The sequence below is a fragment of the Rhinolophus sinicus genome, linkage group LG05 (genome assembly GCF_036562045.2).
Source record: "Rhinolophus sinicus isolate RSC01 linkage group LG05, ASM3656204v1, whole genome shotgun sequence".
Lineage (NCBI taxonomy): Eukaryota > Metazoa > Chordata > Mammalia > Chiroptera > Rhinolophidae > Rhinolophus > Rhinolophus sinicus.
The window spans coordinates 28,623,396-28,648,891 of NC_133755.1; the positions used below are offsets into that span (position 1 = coordinate 28,623,396).

General features: G+C 34.8%; 1 protein-coding gene across 4 annotated transcripts in view; it reads left to right on the forward strand.

The window, feature by feature from the left end:
- Positions 1-25,496, forward strand: part of EML4 (EMAP like 4) — a 141,051-nt gene that overhangs the window by 53,517 nt on the left and 62,038 nt on the right. Inside the window, exons 2-7 of one of the 4 annotated variants that reach the window (XM_019757062.2) lie at positions 1,937-2,119; positions 18,515-18,644; positions 21,766-21,939; positions 23,823-23,951; positions 24,440-24,465; positions 24,662-24,694. In XM_019757062.2, the coding sequence (XP_019612621.1) occupies positions 1,937-2,119; positions 18,515-18,644; positions 21,766-21,939; positions 23,823-23,951; positions 24,440-24,465; positions 24,662-24,694 (675 nt within the window). The remainder of the gene's footprint in view (positions 1-1,936; positions 2,120-18,514; positions 18,645-21,765; positions 21,940-23,822; positions 23,952-24,439; positions 24,466-24,661; positions 24,695-25,496) is intronic. The other 3 variants (XM_074331922.1, XM_019757065.2, XM_019757066.2) reach the window with 3 other exon arrangements.

Genomic DNA, 25,496 nt, shown 5'->3' on the forward strand with positions numbered 1-25,496 from the left:
ACCTCAAAAAAGGGTGGACTTCCACAAAAGAGAAGATCTGCTGTTCTTCCAACTAGAAGAAGGAAAATGGGAAAGCATTCTGGGCAGACTAAAAAAATTAGTGACCATAATATAACACCCTTACAGAGAGTATATGAATCAGCTAGAATTCAGCTAGACCACTGTGGAAATGAAACATGCAAGAATTCCTAAAATGAGCGACTGAATTGTTCTTACAGCCGTGTTTCCCTGAAAATAAGACCTAGCCGGACAATCAGCTCTAGTGCATCTTTTGGAGCAAAAATTAGTATAAGACCTGGTCTTATTTACTATAAGACCAGGTATGATATGATATGATATGATATGATATGATATGATATGATATGATATGATAATATACCTTAACATAATATAATACAGGGTATAGTATAATATAATATCGGGTATAATATAATATAATATACCAGGTATAATATAATGCCAGGTCTTATATTAATTTTTGCTTTGTACAAAAGACACATTAGAGCTGATTGTTCGACTAGGTTTTATTTTCGGGGAAACACGGAAGTTCTTTTCTTAAGCATTTCAGAGTTTGACAAATCTGCCTTTATGTAACAAATGTGCCCAAAGCTCTCCAATTATACCTTTTGTACTCTGCTGTTATATGTTAAACATTTATTGAATGTCAAACGTATCCTAGACACCTTCCTCATAACAATCCTATTTAAACATGAAGAAATTAAAGTTCGAAGAGGTAAAATCATTTGCCTGAGATTATGCAACTGATTTATGTGGAACCAGAATTTGAAGTCTAAATTGAAGATTAAACCCAACTTTTCTTTCCATATTAGTACTTCTCAAAGATTGTCCCTGAAATACCTAAAGGCAGAAGAGAGTATATATGTTACCCCGAGAGGTCTGTAGGCATATATAATCTTAAATAGGAATATTGTTTACTGCTTCATAATAAATGGTGAAAGCTTTTCTTTTTAAGTGGTGAGAGTGTTTAACTCAAATTTTGAGTTAAATGGTCTTTTCAAGAAGCTGTTTGGCACATTGTCTCGGTATGAGAAAAATGGCACACTCTGCCTTACTCAGTTTATGTCACTCTGGTCCAAACCATTCTTAAATAAGATCTAAATTCACTCCTGAATCTTTCAGCTTATCGTGAATTAGCCAATAGCAATTCAACTTTCTATATTCGTGAATTCTGATTGACCCAGCAGTGTACTCTAAAGTCAACACAGCTTTGGAGGCAGTTGGTAATTTCTATGTCATAAGTAAACTTTAAGTATATTATTTTTGTTGTGATATACTAAAGGCAAATATTAGCTGTGTGCTATATAGAAACCATACCTTTTCTTCAAGAGGTTGGGGCATTAGGGGGAAAGAAGGAACAGCAAAGAGTCTTTCGCTAATTACATAGCAGTATTTTGTGGGCTTTTGGGAGTATAGTAAGTAGTGAAGTGTGCTTTTTGGTCATTGGTGCTGAAGGTGAGTGGTGTTCGATCTGATACATAAAAGCAAAACTGAAGTCATTTATACTCCTTTTTTATTTTCATAGAGAAGTGTGATAATGGTGTGGTAATTAAAAAGGATGCTTTGAATAGTTTGCTGTCTTGAAAGTTTCCAAAAGTCTGCAAAGTGATGTAGGTAGTGAATGTTTTGGTGAAAAAAACAATTAAGGTGATGGTATAATAATGGGGAAAATTTGACCTTGGGGAGAATTTTCATAATTTTATTTATATGTCAGATATATTCACTTTCACTATTTTAAATTAGTTGAAAGAGCTATACAAATTTTTGTAGAAGTTAATCTGTATAAAAACAATGAGGTTGTTTTTTTGTTTTTTTCAATTTTTCTCATGTTTTAGACTTACCTGGTATAATTCTTATTTGTCATTAGATTCTTAAGCAGTTTACTTTAAAAATATTCCATATTTTCTTTATTTTATAGATGATAGTATATCTGCTGCAAGTACTTCTGATGTTCAAGATCGCCTCTCAGCTCTTGAGTTACGAGTTCAGCAACAAGAAGATGAAATCACTGTGCTAAAGGCAGCTTTGGCTGATGTTTTGAGGCGTCTTGCAATCTCTGAAGATCATGTAGCCTCAGTGAAGAAGTCAGTCCCAAGTAAAGGTAATTGTGTTTTAAAATAGGAAAAGTCTTGCTTTTTGCAACACTTTCTTTGCAGTAGTATATAAAACTTGTGTATTTTATCAGTGACATTAAAATAGGCAATATAAACTATAGTTTCTCTTTTGGAATTGGGAGCAGCAACTATTGCCACTTTTTCAAAAAAAATTGCCTGAGAGGGGAAGATGGTAGTAGCTAGAAGAAGATGCTAAATTGAAGGTCAATTTTACTTTTTAAAAAATTTTTATTTTTTAAGATGTTGAAGACTTGAGCACAAAGATATGTTGAGGACAAAAAAGCAGTAGAGAGGAAAGTATTTGTAGGGGAGAGGTGGTGGTAATAGATGAGGCAAGTTTCCTGAGAGTTTGAGAAAGGATCTTAGAGCAGGTAAGAAACTATTAGTCTTAAACAGAAAGAAGACTAGCATGGAAAAAGACAAAACTAAATGGACTTTGCTACATATCACAGTTTGGGGCTGGAACTTCATTCCTTATCACTGTCTCCTCACACAATGATGCCCTTTAAGAAAATAAGACAGTTCCTGGGTAGTGATAAAAGAGGGAGTAAATGTTTTGAATGGTTACAGTAGAAAATAGAAGGCCATAGACATGTGAAAGAAATGCTCAGTGACCTTAAGAACAATAAGGTAGGAAACTTGGGGGAGGGGCATTCATTCAGTCTGGTTTTGTGATTGCCATTCTTATATTATACCTCCCACCCTCAAGGACGCTGGGCCTAGGTGTTAACAGTGCAGACTTAGAGATAGATGGTGGCAGAAGGATATTTTCCATTATTGGTTAGTAAGATAAATGTGTCAGTGACAAGGGATAAGGGACTTGAAAGTTTGGCAAAAGACTTGATAGAAACCACTTTAGCTAATAATGTTATATTGTGGTTTTTTAATTTTTTGAGGACCAACTTTGAGTATTGCCAAGATCACTCCAAATAATTTATTTGGTTATAAATTGATTTTTATAACAGGATTCTGGAGTTAGAGTAGAATGAGGAGCCAGATAGTTGATATATGTGGGCTTTACAGGGTAGATAAACTTGGCTTAGAGGAAGAGCAAGTTTCCCATCTGTAATTGGTGTGTGAGGTGTAATCAGACAATACAGTGAATACTTAAATTTAAAAAATTTTATGACAGTAAAAAACACATTGCTATTAATCCCCCTCAAAACATGCTCCCTCACTTCGGAAACATGTATCCCATTGTTCTTGCCACTTTCTGAAGCAGTTCCGGAAGTCCTCTTTTGTGAGTATCTTTACTTCATCCATCATGACAAGCTCCATGTCACACATCACTTCTAGTATGGCAATTTCTGTCAAATAAAAACATTACGGTCTGTCCTCATCCACCTTATTTTCTGGATCTGGCAACGTGCAACTTCTGGTGCTTCCCCAAAGTCCAATCAGGACATCAAGGCAGTCACGACAGCACAACTAAAGACACTCATAAAAGAGGACTTCCAGAACTGCTTCAGAAAGTGGCAAGAAAATGGGATAAATATATTTGAAGCGAAGGGGGAATATTTTGAGGAGGATTAAAGGCTATGTCTTTTAATGTAATAAGTTTTTTAAATTTTGTTTAAACATTCATTTTATGTAGTATGCTGTATATAAACATTTTATATATAGTATGCTATAGAAAGTAATTGGAAAAAATATTAAGTGATTCTTCATTATTGGCATTGTATATAGTCTAATAAAAATCAACTATCAGTTTTGACATTAAACAGGATTAATATATTATGGTATGAATATTTGGAATAAATAATTGAAGCAAAATATTTTCTAATAAATGAAGTTTTCATAAAATACTTCATAAGAAAAACAATGAAATTATTCTGTAGGGATTTTGTATTTTTCCCCTTCAATTCAAAAGTAAAGTCATTTCTGATACAGTCCAAATTTTTATCTTATGTGAATCTTTTCTAGTCCCTTGTGAAATTAGAATTTATGGTATTCACTTTCACATAAATTCCTGACAGGACAATAATCACTATCATCTTCTTAAAGTATTTACATTTTCCAGAGGACTTTTCTTTAGAGGTAAGACTAAATCCTCATGGACAAATAGAGTGGAATCCTTTTATGAAGCTATTGTTAAAAGTGTAGGTCAACTTCCTTATTGATGAAGACAGCTGTTATATAGTTTTGCTGAATGGTGGCAATATGGGGGACATGATTTGGCTTCAGTTACAGCTAAAACTAAATGTTAATGACGTGTATGCTGATAGCTTAATGATATTCTACTATGTCACTTCGTAGTAGTATTGCCATTCACTAAATGCCACCTAACTAGTCATTTCAGTATTTTTAGTTGTCTTCTTTTAGTTTATACTCTCCAGTGAGCCAGCAGTAGAGTAGTCCCCCCTTATGCACAGGGGTACATTCTAAGACCCCCACTGGATGCCTGAAACCGTGGATAGTACCAAACCCTATATATGTTGATTTTTCCTATACATACATACCTGTGATAAAGTTTAATTTATACATTAGGCACAGTAAGAGATTAACAACAATAATAATAACAGCACAATTGTAACAAATACTGTAATAAAGGTTATGTGAATGTGGGCTTTCTCTCCCAAAATCTTATTGTATGTACTGTACTCATCCTTCTTCTTGTGATGATGTGAGATAATACAATGTCTGTGTGATGAAATGAAGTGAGGTACTCAGAACGGTGTGCAGTGTGCAGTTTAAAACTTAGGAATTATTTATTTCTGGAATTTTCCATTTAATATTTTTGAACCACGGTTAACCGCGGGTTACTGAAACCTTGGAAAGCAAAACTGCAGATAAGGCAGGACTGTTAAAAGCTAAGCCCTATTTTTTCTTGAGTATATTATGCCAGAAACTTAACTGAGGTAGAACGTTTTCCCAATACTTTTTAAGGTGCCAGTCATTTAAATTTCTCATATACCTTCTCTTCTGTTGGAGAATTCTTTCCTTTTGACGGCATATGTTCATAATATATGCACCAGTTGCAACTGAATCCCTGCCAAAAGAAAAAAAAAATACCTGTACTTTGGAGCAAAATGGAAGGTCCAGGGAACACTTTGGCAGTTTTAACTGCCAAGGAGACATATTATGTCACAGCTGGTGCCTGGGAAACCTATTAAGATCTTTTGGGGTGACCAAATGAATGTAATTTGAGAATACAGCCCTGTGGCATTATGTGAAGACAAGCTGTTAGTACACAGTGGTATAAAAGCAAAGGAGTCAAATTTATCTAAGAGTGGGAATCAGTCATTTTAAACCAGGAAACTGCTAGTAAACCAAAAGTATTAAGCATTATAACTGCCACTTGAGAAATGAGAGAACCCAGAGGCAAAATTGAGTCGTAGAGGATGTCAGTTCTCCAAAAGAAACATTTCTAATTATGTAGACTCTGGGATGGTGTGTGCCGGCACAGATGTGTTATCATTTGGCTTCTACTCCACATGACATTCGGGAGAAGACAGGGATTGCCATAGGTTTGCTGTAAATGTTGTTGATAAGTGAATTGCATTAAGCATGTTGGAATGTGTGAATTCCCTCGGTGGGGCCCTTGGGCTGAAATGACTCATAAATGTGGTAGGGGATGGGAAACTGTCTTATTATTTTGGCAATAGATCAAAGACTTCTAAACTGCTCTTTGAATATCGAAGTACATGAGTGACTATTACCCAAGACCAGGAAGCAATTACCACGTATAGAATTCTATTTCTCTATAAGAGTCAAATCCTTTGGTCATTTCAACTCAAAATACACTTTTAAAAAATTAGTGGTCAAGAGTTAAAAAGGACTAAAGTACACCTTCCTGGGAGACAAGAGGAAAGGAGAAGTTTACAGATAAAATTCAAATGGAAAAGATAAAATTTTATGGAGTATATGTAGTCCTCAATCTTCTCAAAGAATGAAGCAAAGTAATTGAGAGAGACTGAAAAAAAAAAGTTGGCAGGGAGCTTGAGAATATGGAGAGTGGCAGAGATCTGCAGTTGGCATAAAATAGAGAATCTGAGATAAGTAACAGATTTTGAGTATCAACTAGAGTTCGTGCTCCGTGAACCATTTTACCCTTCTACTCAAAAATTTCCCCATCCTATAAGGCCTCAAATTATTTCCTGAAAATGATCTTCCCATTTTTCGTCTCTTCTTGGAATTGTTTTTAAGTTTTTTTTGTTGTTTTTTGTTTTTTTTTTATTGGGGAAGGGGAACAGGACTTTATTGGGGAACAGTGTGCACTTTCAGGACTTTTTTCTCCAAGTCAAGTTGTTGTCCTTTCAATCTGAGTTGTGGAGGCTTCTGTTCAGTTTCAAGTTGTTGTTCTTTCAGTCTTAGTTGTGGAGGGCGCAGCTTAGCTCCAGGTCCAGTTGCCTTTGCTAGTTACAGGGGGCACAGCCCACCATCCCTTGCGGGAGTCGAACCGGCAACCTTGTGGTTGAGAGGACACACTCCAACCAACTGAGCCATCTGGAAGCTTAGCAGCAGCTCAGCTCAAGGTGCCGTGTTCAATTTTAGTTGCAGGGGGCGCTGCCCACCATCCCTTGCAGGAGTCGAGGAATTGAACTGGCAACCTTGTGGTTGAGAGCCCGTGCTCCAACCAACAACTGAGCCATCCAGGAGGCAGCTCAGCTCAAGGTGCCGTGTTCAATCTTAGTTGCAGGGGGCAGAGCCCACCATCCCTTGCGGGACTCGAGGAATTGAACTGGCAACCTTGTGGTTGAGAGCCCACTGGCCCATGTGGGAATCGAACCGGCAGCCTTCGGAGTTAGGAGCACGGAGCTCTAACCGCCTTAGCCACCGGGTCGGCCCTGTTTTTAAGTTTTTTTGTATGTCTCTTTTGTTGTTCCTGCTAGATTATATATAAACTGTTTGAAGGCAAGGATAGTTTCTTACTAACATAGCTACTAGCCTTGGAATGACACAGTAAATACTTGTTAAATTGAATGTGAAAGAAGAAGAAAGTTACAGAAACAGGAAGCTGGGGTTTAAAAAAATTACTGCTTTAGAGAGAGGGATTGGGATAGATGCAAGAATAAGAGGGTATTATGGATGAAGATAGCAAGGATTTCAGATTTTGAGGTTTTGAATATGCAGCAGTTCCTAGTGATAACTTCACTGTGTGACTCTAAATACAGTGAGTGTATTTGCAAACTGTCAGGCTAAGGTATCAGAAAGGTCATCCGTTTAGGACTATCATCAAGGGATAGAAACCATATAATTAGTATTCTCATGTCATGATACAGTATAAAAATTATTGTTGGCCTTCAACACTGGGATTTTGATGGTTTCCACTGTGATTAAAACTAAATTGGTACCTTCCTGATTTACAGACTTTTAGCCTAAATTTCTCTATTTCAGCTGGGTTGCTGCTCAGAAATAGAACTACTTTTGTACCTATGGGTACTAGAGGTCACTGTTGCTTCTAGTCTTGCAGGCTAATCTTTGAGAGGGTTATGGCTCAGACTTTATAATGCCCAAGCACTGGGGGCGAAGGATATATGTACACATACACATGCATGCATGCATACATACATGCATAAATGTAGCTAATGATGCATCCTAGTCAGGAACTTATATAGCTGCAATAATCGTTTTTATGTTCCTTCCAGTTGAGTTTCTAATATTCTCAATTTCAAAGAATACACTTTAGACTTCTCAACTGAAAAAAAGGCCATCATTCACAGTTGCTTTTTGTTTTCTACCTCTGCTTTTACTTAATTCACTGCCTCTACTGTGGGAGATCATTCACTCTTTTATCCAGATGCTAAGGATTCCCAGTCCTGAGAGTTATCTCAAATTAAACTGTAGGATTGAAAGTGACCATGAAAATCTTCTGGTCTCTTACTATTTAAGTATCTGGTGACCTTGATGATTAAGTCTATTATCTGCTTAGATATTTCTTTTCTCCCTACTCTGCTTGGTAAATTCCTATCTGTTATCATGGCACAGCTCAGTATGTCCCTCTCCACTAGGCAGAATTATTCCTTTCTACTTACTTAACTTACATAACCATTCCTTATGTCTGGAGTCACATCTTGATTTCACTGCCTACTATAATATAACTTTGAGCATGTTAATAATCTCTTTAGGCTTCAGTTTCTTCATCAGCAGAATTGGGATGATAGTAATAAATCCCTTTTAGGATTATGGTGAAGGTTAAAGGATGTAACAGTTATAAAGTACTTAGAACAGTGCTTAGCACATAGCAAGTGCTTGATAATTAATATTACTCCACACCACTTACTGTATTGAAAGTTGTCTGTTTCCTTCATCTTTTCAATGTGCTAGGCACTGTTTTAGGTGCTGGAGATTAAAGAAATAAAAGATACTGCATTTGCCCCATAGAACTTTAGGTAAAGTGAGAAAACAGATAAGTCAGTAAGCACTAAGTACAAAATTGTATGATAATTGGTATTAAAAAGTTAAATTTAGGGTGTTGTGGGAACACCTAGGATAAATAAGTACCTAACTCAAACTGGAGTTGAGGGTTCCTTGCAGGAGGTGACATCGGCACTCGTTTAACCTTGGTGGTCTTAACAGCCACTTGGTGCCAATTTCCAAGTTGTTATCTATATTTTAAATTTTAGCACTTCAGAATTATCTACTTACTAGATTGCTCTGCTTATATGTCCTTCAGAATTTATAAATGTAAAATGTCCCCAAACTGATCTCATCATCTTTTAAACCCTAAACATTTCTTAAAACTACCTCCTTTTCATTCACACTACTTAGCTCTTGTTTCAGGTCCCCATCGTCTTATGTTTGGACCATTGCCCTGAAATCTGCTCATCAGTTAGCCTTTAGAGCATTTCTCTAAATTATAGATTGAACTAAGTCGTTTTTTTCAGCGTAAAACCTTTTAGTGGTCTCTGTCCTCTAGCTAAAGTCACTGTCATCTGACTCCAGTATACCTCTGCCATCTGGACTCACTTCTCCCATTTGGGCTCTGCCGTCTCTTATGCTACATTCTCACCATATAAAGAGCTTTTTGTCTATCCCCACCCCTGCCCGTGCTACATATATATACACATCCCACTTTGCTGTTACATACTTTCTGTTCCTTTATACATACTGGAATAAAATCCCAACATCTTATTTCCTGCCTCTTATCTTCTAAGATTTTGTTCTGCATTACTTCTAGGAAGCCCTTCTTGAGCTCTGTGTCCCTATTCATCCTTACAGAATTATGTGTCTTTTCTTCGCACATCCATGGTACCCTGTTTATGTTACTCTGTTATTAATACTTATCACATGTTTTTATTGTCAGTGTGATTCTTCTGCAGGATTTTGACCTTCTTGATGCCAGTGGCTGTCTTGTACTATTTTGTAAACATAAGGCTAAGATTATAATAGGCCCTGAGTAAATATTTGATGGGTAGATGGATGACAAATACATGTTAATTTAGGCAAGCGGCGATGACTAGCATATGCCAGAGAGAAGGACCATCCAGGTGCAAAAGCACAAAGGAGTAAAAGTACTTAATTTAGGAGTTCAGAATAAACTAAAGCATGAAGTGTGAGGTTGGGAGTGTCAAGAAATGAGCCTGGACTAGTAGGTAGACCTCATAGTGAAAGGTTTCCTTATACCTTGCTAAGGAATTCAGTTTTTATCCTGAGGGCACTGGAGAGTCATTAAAGGATTTTAAACCAAGGAGTGACAGGTAGATTTACAGTAATCCATTAATCTAAGATGATTATATCTATTGCGTCTTAACATATCTGAAGTTGCAGTGCATGTTACAGTTGATTGTGTCTTACAGTTCCCATGAGCAAACACTTCTTTCTAGTGGTGTTCAAGATAATGGTGCATATTACATTTGATGGTGTATTCAATTCACAGACATATAGCATGTTTTAGAAAGATCATTCTGGCACAGTGTAGAGAATTATCCTTAAGAGCAGGATTATACTGCAAGAAGGGAGTATAGAGATAAAGTGAACATACTCCAGAAGAGAAATTTGAGGCAGTAGTGGTGAAGATGCATCCATTTAGTCATTTAGATGATGATTAAGTGCTTTCTATGTGCCAAGCACAGTCCTAAGCATGGGGAATACATACAAGAGTCTCGGGAGAAGCAGGGTTTCCAGAGAGTTACAGATCATTATAAATGGCGATTAGGACTGTGAAGGAAGTAAGGAAGGTAGTGAGAGAGTAAACTAGGAGAGGCACTTTAGATAGGGTGATCATAAAAGCCTTCTTTGAGGAGGTGGAATTGAGCTGAAATTTAAAAGATGAGGATGCGCCTTCCAGGTGAAGAACTTTCCAAGAAGAAAAGCCAAATGCAAAAGCATTGGTATAAGAAAGGATAGGGAGGAAAATTGAATTCAAGATTTCAGTCGTATGTTCAAAAATCAAATCCACCTTGACTTTATCTCACACTATATACAGAAATTAAGTTAAAATGGGTTGTAGACCTCAATGTAAGGACTAAAACCATAAAACTTCTATAAGAAATTATAGGAGAAAATCTTAGAGACCTTGGGTTTGACAAAGGTGTCTTAAATAGGACACAAACAAACATAAGTAATAAGAGAAGATTAATTGAGCTTTATCAAATTTAAAAATCTTGTTCTAAAACTTTTGAAAATAAAAAGGCAAGCTATAGAACAGGAGAAAATATTTGCATAACATACATTTGTCAGTAGGACTTTTACCTAGAATATATGAACAATTCTTACAACTCAGTAATTAAGAAGACAACCCATTTAAAAATAGGCAAAAGATTTGAGCAGACACATCAGCAAAGAAGATATATGGATGTCAAATAAGCACATGAAAAATTATTTAACACCTTTAGACATTAAGGAAATGCAAACTAAAACCACAGTGAGATGCCACCACGTGCTCACCAGGATGGCTGAAATTAAAAAGATTGGTCATTCCAAGTATTTTCAAGGATGTGGAGCAGCTAGAAATTCATACAGTGCAGATGGGAATGTTAAATAGTACAACTACTTTGGGAGTTCCTTAAAAAGTTAAACATTCACTTGCTATACTACCTAGGTATTTACCTTTAAGAAATGAAAGCATATATCTACACAAAGTCTTGTACACTTATGTTCATTGTAGCTTTATTTGTAATAGTATAAAACTGGAAACAACCAAATGTCAACAGGTAAACGAATAGAAACATTGTGGTATATCCATATAATGAGATAGTACTGGGCTGTAAAAAGGAATAATCTATCATGGACTTCTCAACTCAGATGAATCTCAAAATAAAATTATGCTGAATTTAAAAAGCCAGGCAAAAATAGATATATGTTGTATGATTCCATTTATATAAAATTCTAAAAACTGCAAACTGATTTAGAGTGATAGGAAATAGATGGGGATAAGAGTTAGGGAGGGAGAGATGAATTACAAAAGGATGCAAGTAAACTTTTGAGGATGATGGCTGTGTTCACTGTCTTGATTGTGGTGATTGTTTCACAGGCATATATATACCAGGGGTGCCAAAAACGTATACAAGGGGGCACTTTGGTCAGCGTTGCTCAAGCAGTACTTCACTGTTATCAGAAGTGTCTAGACGCTGATGGTAACCACTTTGAGCACCTCTTGTAATTGCAGAAGTCAAACGTGACTTGTATTCATCTTTTGTTATTGGTATATATTGAGTATTACAATTTTAATAGTTTTTTCCTTTCTTCAAGTGTGTATACATTTTTTTGGCTGTGTGTGTATGTATGTCAAAACTCAGTAAATTGTACATGTTATATATGTGCAACTTATTGTATGTCAGTTATATCTCAATAAAACCAAGGGAAAGATAAACAAAAGGTCATAGAAGCATGACTTTGTCACCCTTGAATGTTGGCAGTAAGGAAATGGAATCAAAGCAGATTTTTTTTTCTGGTTTGTACAGTTAATAGGCGGTAATGTGTTTCACCACAAATAAGGTATGTCATAGAGGAGCAGTTTTGAATTGTTTGGTGGGAGGAGGGATGCATGAGTTCATGGGGAGATGTTCAATAGCAGTTAGATATGAAATATTCTGAGAAGCGTATGATGGTGTCAAGAGATCTGAAACCAAGATATAAAATATGAGCAAGAAAAGAAGATCTGGCAAATGAGAGTGAGAAGATCTGATCAGAAAGCTAAGAAGAAATTCAGGCAAGGGCAGTGTCCTAGAAACTTCAGGACATTGTCTTTGCCTGAGTGATCAGCAGTCTTAAATGCTGAAGAAAAATTGAGCAAGATGAGGGTGGACAAGTATCCGCTGAATTGAGTGGCAGTGAAGCCATTGGTGATCTTGGCAAGAAAATTTTCTGTGAAGTGGACAATAGCCAGATTGCAGGAGGCCGAGGTGCAGGTAGGACAGTGTAGGCCACTGACTCTTTTCCGAATATTAGACTTGGAATGGAGGGGGGTGGATACATTACTGGGGGGGAGGGTTAGAGTTCCAGGATCAAGGAGCTGAGTAGGTGTAAGGCAGATGTTTCAGCATATGTTTTCTTACGTGCCAAGGGAAAAGAAGCAGCAAGGGGAGGGTTTGCAAATGGGTTATGCTATGGAAGCCAGCATTCATGTTTAAAACCCTGATCCCTGATGTCATAGTGTTTGGAGTTGGGGCCTTTGGAAGGTAATTAGGTTACGAAGATGGAGCCCCCCATGATGGAATTAAGTGTCCTAGTAAGGAAAGAAGAGGAAGAGAACTGGCATGTGTCCCCCCACCTGCCACTTTAAGAAAACCACCAAAAACAATCCTCTGCAAATCAGGAAGTGGGCCCTCACCAGAACCCGGACTGCTGGCACCTTGATCTTCGACTTCTCCAGAACTGTGAGGAATAAATGTTTGTTTAAGCCACTCAGTCTTTGATAATCTGGTATAAGCAGCCTGAGCTGACTAAGGTTAAAAGAGGGGAAAGAAAGAATAATCGTCATAACAAGTTTCCTTCAGAAGCAGGTTGGAATGGGCCTTGGCAGTGAGAAGGCAAGACTGGTCTTAAAGAAGGTAAAGGTGCAACAGAGGTGTAAAGGTGAGTCAGGATTAGGTAATGGGCACTGAGTGAGATAATGAATTTAAGCTCTGCAGGAGTTACCAAGGATTTTTTATTTAATTTTTGAAATAGACTTTTAGTACTATACAAATAATTTAACAACATTGAAGGACTTTTAAAAAAGAAAAAAATGACCCACAATTTTATCATGTTAATGTAGGTTTCTGTTTTTCTTACTTTCATCAAAGGCTTTAACTTAAGGAAGTACACGTGATCAGATCTATGTCTCAGATAAATCTGACAGATGGATGGGAGGCGCAAGGGAAGGGTTATGAATGACGGTAGACCTTGGTCATGCAGAACGGAAAGATGGAGATCTATCCAGAGACACAGGAAGAAGAACCACAGAATTTGGGGAGACAGAGGAGAGGGTCAGAAACAATTGGTTTATAACTTGAATGACAGGTTAATTAGATACAATTTACCTGTAATCAGTGATTACTTGCAAGTAATCAGTGCTCATCTTGTCCTAACCCACCTTTACACCTTTGGTAAAGACCAATCTTGCTTTAGGACTGCTGAGGTTCACCACCAACCTGCTTTTGAAGAAACCTTGTTTCACCAACTAGTCTTTCTTATAATCATTTTTCATATTCTTCTTCAATGGCTATAACTATCTGTTTGCTGTAGCCAATTAGTTAATAACTCAGAAAGTTATTTTCCCATGCTTGGTGACTTTATTATTGCAAATCAGAAGCACCTGAACTAAACAATATCCTCACAGAAAGTGGGAATGTGTTCAGGGAGGGGTATGCAGAGACTTTAGCTCTAATGGTAATGTATTTACATTTACACGTTTCAAAAGTCAGAACCAGAGTTTTGCTTCTGATAATGGCTGGATACAAGTAAGCTCCTTTGTATTCCTTTAATTAAAAACTTAGCAGTTTTTATAGGATGGAATAATTTAAACAAATGGGAAGGTGTCTGCGGAGTTTCAGTTGGTCAGTTTTTCATTTTTTCCACACAGTAGCATTTTAAGTAATGGTCTGTTAAAGGTTATAGGGGCTCAGTTTTATAAATATATTAATGTTCAGGAAAGTATATTTCGTAATCAGTAACTAAAATTTCACAATAACATTGATATTACTGAGGAAGGAATCACAGCAGTATCAATATCGATCACATCAGTATCAATATAAGATGTCAATTTAGGTTAGTAATTTCTAAAAATACTAAGTTGAGGTTGATGTGCCATTTGAGGCATTGGTAAAAGAATGGTAGTTATTTTTTAAATGACATTCAAGAGACTGCAGAAAATTCAAATACAACTGAAACAATGCCATTACATGTGAAAAGCAGAGATAATAATATTTGTGAATTATACAGAGGGTGCCAAAAAAATGTATGCACATTTTACGAAAGGAAAAACTGCATTAAAATTGTAATACTCAGTATATACTGATAACAAAAGATGAATACAAGTCATGTGTATACCTCCAGTATATAGAATTATGTACATATGTTTTGAACAGTGCTAATAATTTGTTGGTGTTTTGTGAATAGAAGAACCATAGGTTAGTAATTTCAAATGAGCTACAGAGGACTTAATACTCCTCAGGCAAATTGTGACCCTAATCAGAATATTTAGAAACTGAAAAGATTATCCTGTTTATAACTAACTGGGAGTATAATATGTTTGTTTTTCTGTGGAGACAGATGCTACCTTGGTGTATATGCAATGCAAGATCTTCTTGAGTAAAAAGAACATGAAGACATTTTGTTATGTATTTGTTTATGAGAGGATTGGACATGATTTAAAACAGGAAATTCAGAAGTATCCATGGCTTATGTCAGTGTTGAGCTCCAGTTCTTCAGAAATAGAATATGTATACATAATTCATCTCTGAAAGGCTTACATCATGTGTATATGTTGGGAGGGGGAGGTTCTGATAAAGAAATAAAAAATATAATGAAGTTATCATTTGTTTGTCAGTTTTTGGCTCCAGAATTTCTCAGGTGTTGTTTTTAATTTTATTTTCTTTCACTAGTCACTATACAATCAACCACATCCAATGAGAGTTCAGTTTAGACTAACGATTTGTTATAGTACTTGATAATTTTCAGTCATATATTATGTTTTTGAGACATACTTTTTCACTCACATCAGCACCATTTTCTGTTTTTCCATTGACTGCCATGTAATTATGAAGATGAATGATAAATTCTTCAGCTACCTTGAAAGCATTCGATTGAAGAATTAAACAGTAAACTGTAGGTCTTAGAAACATAGGTTATGTGTTGCTTTCTTTTTCTAAACTTTTTTTTATTGTGGTAAAATATACATAACATGAAATTTACCATTTTAACTACTTTTAGGTGTGTGGTTCATTGTCATTAAATACATATTGTTGTGCACCCATCACCACTGTCCATCTTCAGAAACCTTCGTCTTCCCAAACTGAAACTGTAGCCATTAAACAATAACTCTACATTCGCTCTTTCCCTTCCCACCCTGAGTCTCTAACAACCACCGTTCTGTTTTCCATTTCTATGAATTTGACTACTCTAAGTACCTTGTATAATTGAAATCATACAATATTTGTCCTTTTGTGTCTGACTTATTTCACTTAGAATAATGTCTTCAAGGTCTACCCATGTTATAGTATGTTTCACAACTTTGTTTTTTTAGGCTGAATAATACTCCATTGTATGTATTAGGTTTGTGCAAAAGTAATTGCGGTTTTTGCAGTTATTTTTAACCTTTTAAACCGCAATTACTTTTGCACCAACCTAATATATACCACATTTATTTATCCATTCATCTGTCCATGGACATTGGGTGGTTTCCACCTTTTGGCTATTGTGAATAATACTTCTATGAACATGTGTGTACAAATATCTGCTCAACTCCATGCTATCAATTATTTCGAGTATATATACCTAGAAGTGGAATTTTTAGATCATACAATAATTCTGTGTTTAGTTTTTTGAGGAACAGCTAATACTGTTTTCCACAGCACCTGTACCATTTTACATTCCTACCAGAAATGCACAAGGGTTCCAATTTCTGCACATCCTTGCCAACATTTGTTAATTTTGGGTTTTGGGGGTGGGGGCGGTTATAGCTATTCCAATGGGTGTCATTGACTTCTCTTGAGATGAGGTTTGGGACATTGAAAGAGCATGAGAAGTGGATTGCAGACTTTATGTTTTTTTATATAGTGGCTAATGTTTTTTTTTTGGGGGTGTTTTTTTTTTGGTGTTAACAAAAAGTAAAACAATTTACATTTCTTTCAAAAACCAGCTGTTGATATAGCAAAAGCAATGTTCAGAGGAAATGTATAGCTGTAAATGCCTGCGTTAAAAAATAACAAAGATCTCAAATTAGTAACCTTAAGGAAGTAGAAAAAGAAAGAAAAACTAAACCCGAAGGTAGCAGAGGGACGGTAATATAAAGATTGAGATAAATGAAGTAGAGTATAGGAAAACAGTAGAATTAATGAAACCAAAGTTTTTTTTATAAAAAAGATCGACAAACCTTTAGCTAGAAATGACTGAAAAAAAGAAGGGAGACTTAACAGTTTACATCATGTAGTCCTATTGAAAACTGGGCAAAGAACTTGAATAGATACTTCTCCAAAGAGAATATACAGATGTCCAACAAGCCCAGTAAAAGATTCACATCATCAGGGAAATGCAAATCAAAACCAGTGAGAGAGTACTTAGTACTCACTGAGAGGGCTATAAGTTAAAAAAAGAAAAAGGGTAAAATCGGGACCCTCTTACATTGTTGGTGGGATTGTAAAATGGTGCAGCTGCTATGTTTGTTGATCCCTCACTAAGTTAAACATAAGATAACCATGGGACCCAGCAATTCTACTCCTAGCTATATACTCCAAAAAATTGAAGAGATGTTCAAATGAAAACTTGTAGGCAAATGTTTATGGTAGCACTACTCACAATAGCCAAAAGGTGGAAACAGATGTCCATCAATGGATGAATGGATAAACAGAATGTAGTATATTCATACAATGGGATATAATTCAGCTATTAAAAAGAAGAAAGTACTCGAGATGCTGCCACATGGATTGAACCTTGAAAACATTGTGGTTAAGTAGATGAAGCCAAACACAAAAGAGCACATATTGTATTGCTTTCATGTATGTGAAATATTTGCAATAGGCAAATCTGCGGAGATTAATGCAGATTAATGGTTGATAAGGGTGTGGGAGGGAGGAAGGTTGATAAGGGTAGGGAGGAAGAAAGGAGGGAGGGAGGGAGGGAGGAATAAATGGTGACTAATGAATACAGGGTTTCTGGTTGGGGTGATGAAAATATTCTGGAACTGAATAATGGTGATGGTTGCGCAACATTGAATATACTGAATGCCACTGAACGTACCTTTTAAATGGTTAAACGGTAAATTTTATGTTATGAGTATTTTACATCACAATTATTTTCAAAAAAGCTGTAATAAAACAGGAAGTCACCTGTTTGGCAGACTAGCACTAGATCTGATGACAAGTGATATTAGCATAATGTGGGAGGTTGCTGTACCTTATAATATGTGAAAATTTTCCTGGGAAGTTTCAAAAGATACATACAGTAAGTGTCCTGCTTCCTCTATTCTGAGTCATTTGGTCTTTGCTGGGTCATTTGGTCTTTCCATATAAGGAATATCTATATTCCTTAATATAGATACAGGAATCTCTATATTAAGGAAGCACTTTAGATGATTATGATACAGGTGGCCCCAGATGCTTATTCATATCAACAATGCCGTGTTACACAATCATGTGTGGTACTTTAGGCTCTATACATAAACGTTTTTTAATCTGTGCTTTTATGAAGAGAAGCAAACAAACATGAGAGTGGCTAGATTTAAAAGTTAGATTTTCTTGTGTGCATGTGAGAAAACTGGGTCCAAGCATTCAAAACTGTTCTCTATTACCAAATCTTTAAATAAATTTGTCCCTTGAATAGATGTGGCTGTTTTGTGACTTTGAATCTTCCTGTCCTTCTACTGTATAAATTAAGAAAGCAGAAGTTACTTTGTATACTTATGGTTTATTAATATGGAATAACATGCTATGATTTACCATTGATGATTTCTGGGATTTCTAATTAAATATCGATAGAACCTGAGCTATTTCTGAAAATCAGTGACATGGGGATTTTTGGTTTAATTTGAAGCACAACTTTGGATCATGTGCTTTAAAGATGCTATGTGTGGAGAGCAAACCATTTAGCTAGGTAATGAGTCGTGCTGCCATTTAGCAACTTTGCATGGCTTTTCTGTGTTTTCATCAGATTAAATCTTGAGGCAGTATTGTATGCTGTATATCAGGGGTAGCAATTTGCTTACTAGTTCCAAACACGAATGGACTTAATTTTTAAAACGCCAATGTTTGAGAAGTATTCTGAAGTTTGATGTTAAAAAAATTTTTCTTAACCATCTTTAGGCCAGCCAGGCATTCGAGAAGCTATTTCCATGTCCTGTATAACCAATGGGAGTGGTGCAAACAGAAAACCAAGTCATACCAGCTCTGTCTCGGTTGCAAGAAAAGAAACTCTTTCATCTGCTGCTAAAAGGTATCCATTTGTAAGGGGGGAAATCTAACATAGAATTGTCTGAATGTGATAACTCAGTCTACTTTTGAAATAAATATGAAATAGGTCTTAAAGAATTTGAGCATGTCCTTTGAATTCTCTAACTCTGAATATAGAGACATCCAGCCTATACGCACTCAGTTTACGTTCGTGGTATCTACCGAATTGGGTGAGGCAGCTTTCAGTTGTTACTTAGGAAAGAAAGCAGATTCATTTCATGGTTTTATTTATTTTTTTAACAAGTGTTTGTTGAGATCAGCATCACTGTATTTAATGTACTTACACAAATGAATTTTCTGTAGCAAGTGATATATTTGATACAGCATGCTTATTTTATTATGAAAGTAGTATAATTGACATACAGTATTATATTAGTTTCAGGTGTACAGCACAGTGATTTGACATTTATATACCTTAGGACATGATCACCATGTTAAGTCTAGTACCCATCTGTGACCGTGCAAAGTTATTGCGATATTATTGACTATATTCCCTATGTTGTACATTAATTATATCCCTGTAACTTACTTATTTTATAATGAAGTTTGTACCTTTTAATTCCCGTTCACCTTTTTCATCCAAATCTTCACTTCCTCCCTTCTAGTAACCATCAGATTGTTTTCTATATCTGTGAGTCTGTTTTGTTTCTTTTTAATTCCGCATAAGTGAAATCATATGGTATTTGTCATTCTTTTATACAGCATTTTTAAAGGAGAAATAGAATCTTTGATATGTATCTACATTAAGAGGATGTTAAACACTATTATAACTTTTATCCTTCAACTATGACTGTAACATTAAGGCTTAATTCAAAATGCTGTAATACTGTGGTGTGTGTGTGTGTGTGTGTGTGTGTGTGTGTGTGTGTGTGTGTGTGTGTGTGTTCGGGGATGGAGGGCAGGAGGCCAGTGGAAATACTGCAGTATAAAAGTTTGGTGGATTACAGATTTACATTGTACATATATGTTCTTTTCATCAATTTATTGTTTCATCAAAATTGCTTTTGTTTAATTCCTAGCAAATTATTCCATATAGAGTTTGGAGAGACCACAAGAGATCAATTACATAATCTTACAACTATTTTCTTCAAAGAATGATTGAGGACCTTCAATAATAGAATAATATTTACAATGTACTGATGGAAAATGGTTGCCTCAGTAAACCAATGCCAATGACTGAATTATTCATCAATGTGGATTTATAGATGTTAACCAAACATTTGGCTACAGGAATGGTGAAGAAATGACAAGATCTTTAGGCCTTTTTAAAATCCCTTCTAGAATTGTCGTTGAAGTCATTTTCATTACAAAATCTAGACTTTTTCCTCCATAGCATGCCAAAATTTATTACCAGTGCTCCACTTTCAAGAAACAAAGGATAAATTATGAGAAAAACGCATACTGGAAATTTTAATTTAAGCTTTTAATCAACTTCCTTTTGTCCAGTAATAGTTTGGATTTGCCCCATTTTCTTACATAGCTAAAGTATAGTGCAATGATCAGTATTATGCATGATAGTAACTCAGCAGTTACTATGTGAGTTTGTTACTTTATGATGCAGGGGCTCTGTAATATTTTGCTTTTAAATAACCCAGTAGGAAATTCTCTTTTAGGTTGTACTGGGCTCACATAAGGTTAAGTGACCTATGCATTCAGCATAGTTTGAAGAACAACAAGAAGTAATTTCTAAGTCTGTTACAAATTTCAAAGTTAGTCGGATATTTTTGAGGTAGAATTGTATTTCTCAACATATACTTTAAAAAATTGAACATGAAGTGGGTACTGAAAGGTATCAGAACTAAATCAGATTAGGAAATGTCACTGTCAAATTATATTTTAACATTTAAAAATATTATAATGTGATATATTATTTATACTATGTATATTTGCTTAAAATGTCCTTAGATTAAGTAAAAAGTATAGACAGTTGATAGATAGTTTTCTATCTTTCCAACCCCGGAATTCAAGTCTTGATTTCATCTGCTCTGTACTGTTGTCAAAAATTGTTTGTGTAACATAAGGAATCTTATCCAGTATGATTGGGAATGGCAGGTGCCTCGTTAATCAAGAGTCAAAGTGTGAATTTATACATAAATATTTTAACATAAAACATTTACATATATTCATCTGTCAATTTGAATGAGCCTCCCACCCCCCTTTCTATTAGGTTAGTGCAAAAGTAATTGCGGTTTTTGCAGTTGTTTTTAACCTTTCAAACCGCAGTTACTTTTGTACTAGCCTAATAGGTATGCATCACTGATTAGTTTCCTTATTGACTATCTTGCATAAAATATAACCATAAATCATTTTTATAACTTTTTGTTTTATTTTATAAAACAGAGTAAGAAATTTAAAACTCACAAAACAATATGAATTAAAACCCATATCTTTATGATTATTTCCCCTCAACCTCTTACAATTGTCTCACGTACACAAAATAATAATGTTTTATTTTTGTTTTTTTAGTAACTCATTTTTATAGACTCTTTCCAGAGCATTCAATTTAGTTTTCATAGAAATTACAGGTCTCTTTTCTATGTATATTTTGTCAATTTTCTTTGTATTTAATTAACTTCCAATTAAAAGAACGAGTATCACTAGCATAAACAGATTCAGGGGAAGAAACAGTTGACTCTTGGTAAGTTTAAAACTCAACTGGCAGGAGCAGAAGTATACAGAAGAAATGGGAATTAGAGGATAACCTACTAAACATGAGCATTCATTGTGCTTCCAATGTCAGTATGTTTTATAAACGTAATGGGAAGTGTCACTAATGCTCTGATTTTGGTAGGTTGAAGTCAGTTAAGAGTTTTTCTGTTGTCCCCAAAATCTGCCAAGGGGGCAAATGCCTTAGAAGTCATTTTGATTGAAAGGGGCAATCTTCGTAGATAAAAATACCTTAGAGTCTTATAAATTCTTCACTGAAGACTTTAATAACTTCAGAATTTTCAAAAAAATATCTTCATTGTTGAATGAGAGCAGTGTAAGTTGTATTAGCTGTATGACTTAGGATTTTGAATTCTATAATCACTTTTTCCATCATTTGATATATATTTTTAATTTGTTTAAATATGTGTTGTTCCATGTTATACTTTATTTTACAGTGGTACAGAAAAAAAGAAAGAAAAACCACAAGGACAGAGAGAAAAAAAAGAGGAATCTCATTCTAATGATCAAAGTCCACAAATTCGAGCATCACCTTCTCCCCAGCCCTCTTCACAGCCTCTCCAAACACACAGACAAACTCAAGAAAGCAAGAATTCTACTCCCACCAAAAGGTTTTAACTGTCCCCAAGTACAGCGCTAGGCAACGGTTGTAATGATACCTAAGTTCTGTGACATGGAAAAAGTTGCTATCCATGGATTCCAAGAGAAAGCTGGGTGGCTTTTTTTTTTTTCCTTCTTCGTTGCTGTAATCTATATTTTAGCACGTTGGGAAATGGAGATTTAAGGTCAACAAGATTTCTCAGTTAAAACTGGGGAAAAAACTAAGTTATAAACAATTTGATGAAAGAAAGGCAGAAATAACCTAAAACCAAAACAGTGTTTTTATAATAAAATTGTAGAATCTTAAAAATTTATATATAATTATGCATAAATTTATAGCCATATATAATTTAAAAATTGCCATATATAATTATCCTCTCCACATTTGGGCATCATTACAACCATCAACTTGCAGTCGCCCCTCTCAGCAAATGGCTGTTCATTGTGACTGAATCTCAGTTTCGGTTTTGGGAGGATAAGTTCTTCCTTGAGTAGAAAAATGAATCCATTTCACCTGGTCTTTTCTATGCTAAAGGCTTGCTTGAGGGCTTCTCTCTGTGTCTGTAATAATTAATATTTTAAAGTTACGAGAGGGGGAGAAGGAAGAAACGTTCTAACAATGTGTGTGAGCCTGAATTGGGGATCTAAACCTGCATGCTGAGAGTTCAGTGCTACAGCTGCCTTGTAATCAAATATTTACATCAACTTAATGAAATTTGCCTGCTTTAGAAATGCTGGTTCCAGCTGTATGATTAGGTATAGATATATTTTATTATCATACTTCTGTTTGGAAATCTTAGGAAATTTTAAACCGTTCCCAGAACTGGCTAGGATTTTAGTAAAATAAATGACAATCATTCTTAAAAATTTTTATAATGTATTTTATTTGATCAGTTTAATATTTTGCCTCAAGTCTCTAATGGAAATTTGAGAAAACAAAAAACCCTTCACTTCATTGATGCATGTTTAACATTTTAAAAATGCTCTCTCTGTGTATCACGCAGATTCTTATTATGCTATCTAAATGGTTTGTAATTCTTTTGCCTGTTCTCATATGGAGTTTTTCTTGGATATAGCTCATTAATGTTATGCAACTTTGGAGTGTGTGCGGTTAAAGGTGGCTTTTTTAATAATAAATCTCTTTAAGGTTCTAATTTAACTTGGTATCTTCTTTGTTCCAGATCTTTTTTTCAGCTTCTTAAGGTCTCTTGGAAATGTGCTTGCCATTCTAAATTGCTCTTTGGATATACTATTGCAAGAAGTCTTGAAGACTGGATGAGTTGTAAGATAGTTAGCAATGCAGCCAAAAACTCATTTATAAATATAAAAATTTCAGTTATAAGTATATGGAATTAGTATTGATAATACAACATTCTTGTGTTAAATCATATGTAGTTCTGGTCATGGGTAAAATTGTCTCTAAAAGATACAAACAAGTTTTAGTCCCACAGTTTGCTTAGAAATTGTCATTTTTACCATATATAACGAGGACATAAAAACAAAAATAGCAGCCTTGTAATGACTTAGAAAAAAGTACATGTTTTTTTTCATAGATTCACACAGTTTCACAAATTATGAGAAATAATGCTTCTTGGAGATTTAAGCAAACGGTTTTTTCCCCATTAACAACAACAAAAGTACATTTTTTTAAAAATCAGGTAATATTTATTCTAATGAATCTTCTAAATAATAGTGACAATTATAATATAGAGTTGGCCATTGCCTTGCATAACTCCTTCACTCATCCAGGCAGAACCTTTCAACTAATCCTTCCTTCTCTTTTCTGGATTAGCTTTAGGAAATGTTACTTGCTGTTTTATGTTCTATGTACACTGTAAATTACATGTCATTTTACTGAGAATTTTTCTCTAAGAATTTAATATGTTTCTTCCAGCATAAAACGACCACCAACAACTGAAAAGTCACATAATTCATGGGAAAATTCAGATGATAGTCGTAATAAATTATTGAAGGCTGTTTCAACATCAAAATTAATATCAAAAGTTATAAAAAATACAGACAAGTAAGTATTATGCTTTCTGAGTTATATCTAAAAATTAATAATTATATGCCTGTCACGTTTGCATGTATAATTAAATGCTTAGCTTGAGTCCTTTTTTAAAAAAACCTATACTATAATTTTATGTTTTTTCTTCTAAGTGCATTTATTTTTTTAGATGTTCTAGAAAAGGCGATGTCTTCCTGTTAATGCTCCTCAACTCACATAATAAATCAGTGGTCCCATAAGATTTGAGTGTTTTTCATAAGTTCTTTCTATGAAAGAACTTCGTTTAGGTAATCTTATAGAATATCCATTGTTCTATAAAATAATATATATTAGTAGTTGAGACCAGTGAGAAGCTTTTTAAAGTACTAAAGCTTTTAAAAATCACTTCTAGAGATTTATCTGGAATATGGCCTAGGCATTGAACCCTTTACAATTTCTTCAGGTTATTCTAATGATCAGCCAAATAAAATTATAAAATAAATGTCTTTAAATTCCTTTTGTAGGCATAAAGATGTCATCATCAACCAAGGTAAATAAATCCCTTTTTAAAAATATTTATGTTGCTTTTCTACATCAGTTTGATTATTACTAATTGATAGGAATATTGACTGTTTTCATTAACTGTATTTTATTAGCTCATAATAAGTAAAGAGAAGTGCATTATTATAGTCATTTAAGAAATGCTCAGTTTTTATTGTAAGATATGTCATTTTTGTCTCAACCAGCAAAAATGTCAACCCGTGAAAAAAACAGCCAAGGTAAGAATAAGCTGCGTAGTTGGTCGCCTTCTAAGTTAATTTCTTCCTGGATCTCTTATTTGGCTTTTCATTATTTATACTACCCAACTTTCCTCTAAATGAAATATGGTAATTTGAACTGGTGAATCCATCTACTTTTCTAAAAATCCATCTTATTTCTGTGAGCTCAGAAGATTCAACAGTAGATATAAATACATTGTTACAAAGAGGTATAAAACACTGAAATTTCCCTCTTTTTCAAAACAATAAAAGTTGTACTTAGAAAAGCCATTTAAAAGATTGATATATTTTAACTCAACTTCCTGTCTTGCCAACTTCATTGCAAATAATCACTCATTTCTTAAAGCTCAGACTGAAAATATAATGAGTCTAGCAAATCCATTTCCTCTTAAATTTTTTTTATATTATAATTTCTGACTACTTGCTGTTGTTGGCTTGTTCTGACCAAAAGAAGAGCAGACTTTCTGTAAATATGTATTTAATTGCAAAGTAGGGAAGGTTTATACATTAGTTTTACATTCTCCTTAGATTGCCTGCAAATTAATTGAAGCATGCTGTCTAAATGAAAGCATGTCCTTTCTGTGCATGCTTTTTACAGTTCATTTCTATGTGTCATAATTTTTATTTTCTGGGCTATTATATTAACAATGTGGTTAAAATTTTTGTTAGAGATTTAACTTGACTCCTATGGAATTTTACTTTCTTTGGTTCTAATAGGAAAAGAAATATTTATTTGTAATCTTGGGATCATTTGTTTTTACATAGAGATTTTAAATGAAGTTGATTTTAGCTGGCGTTCTTC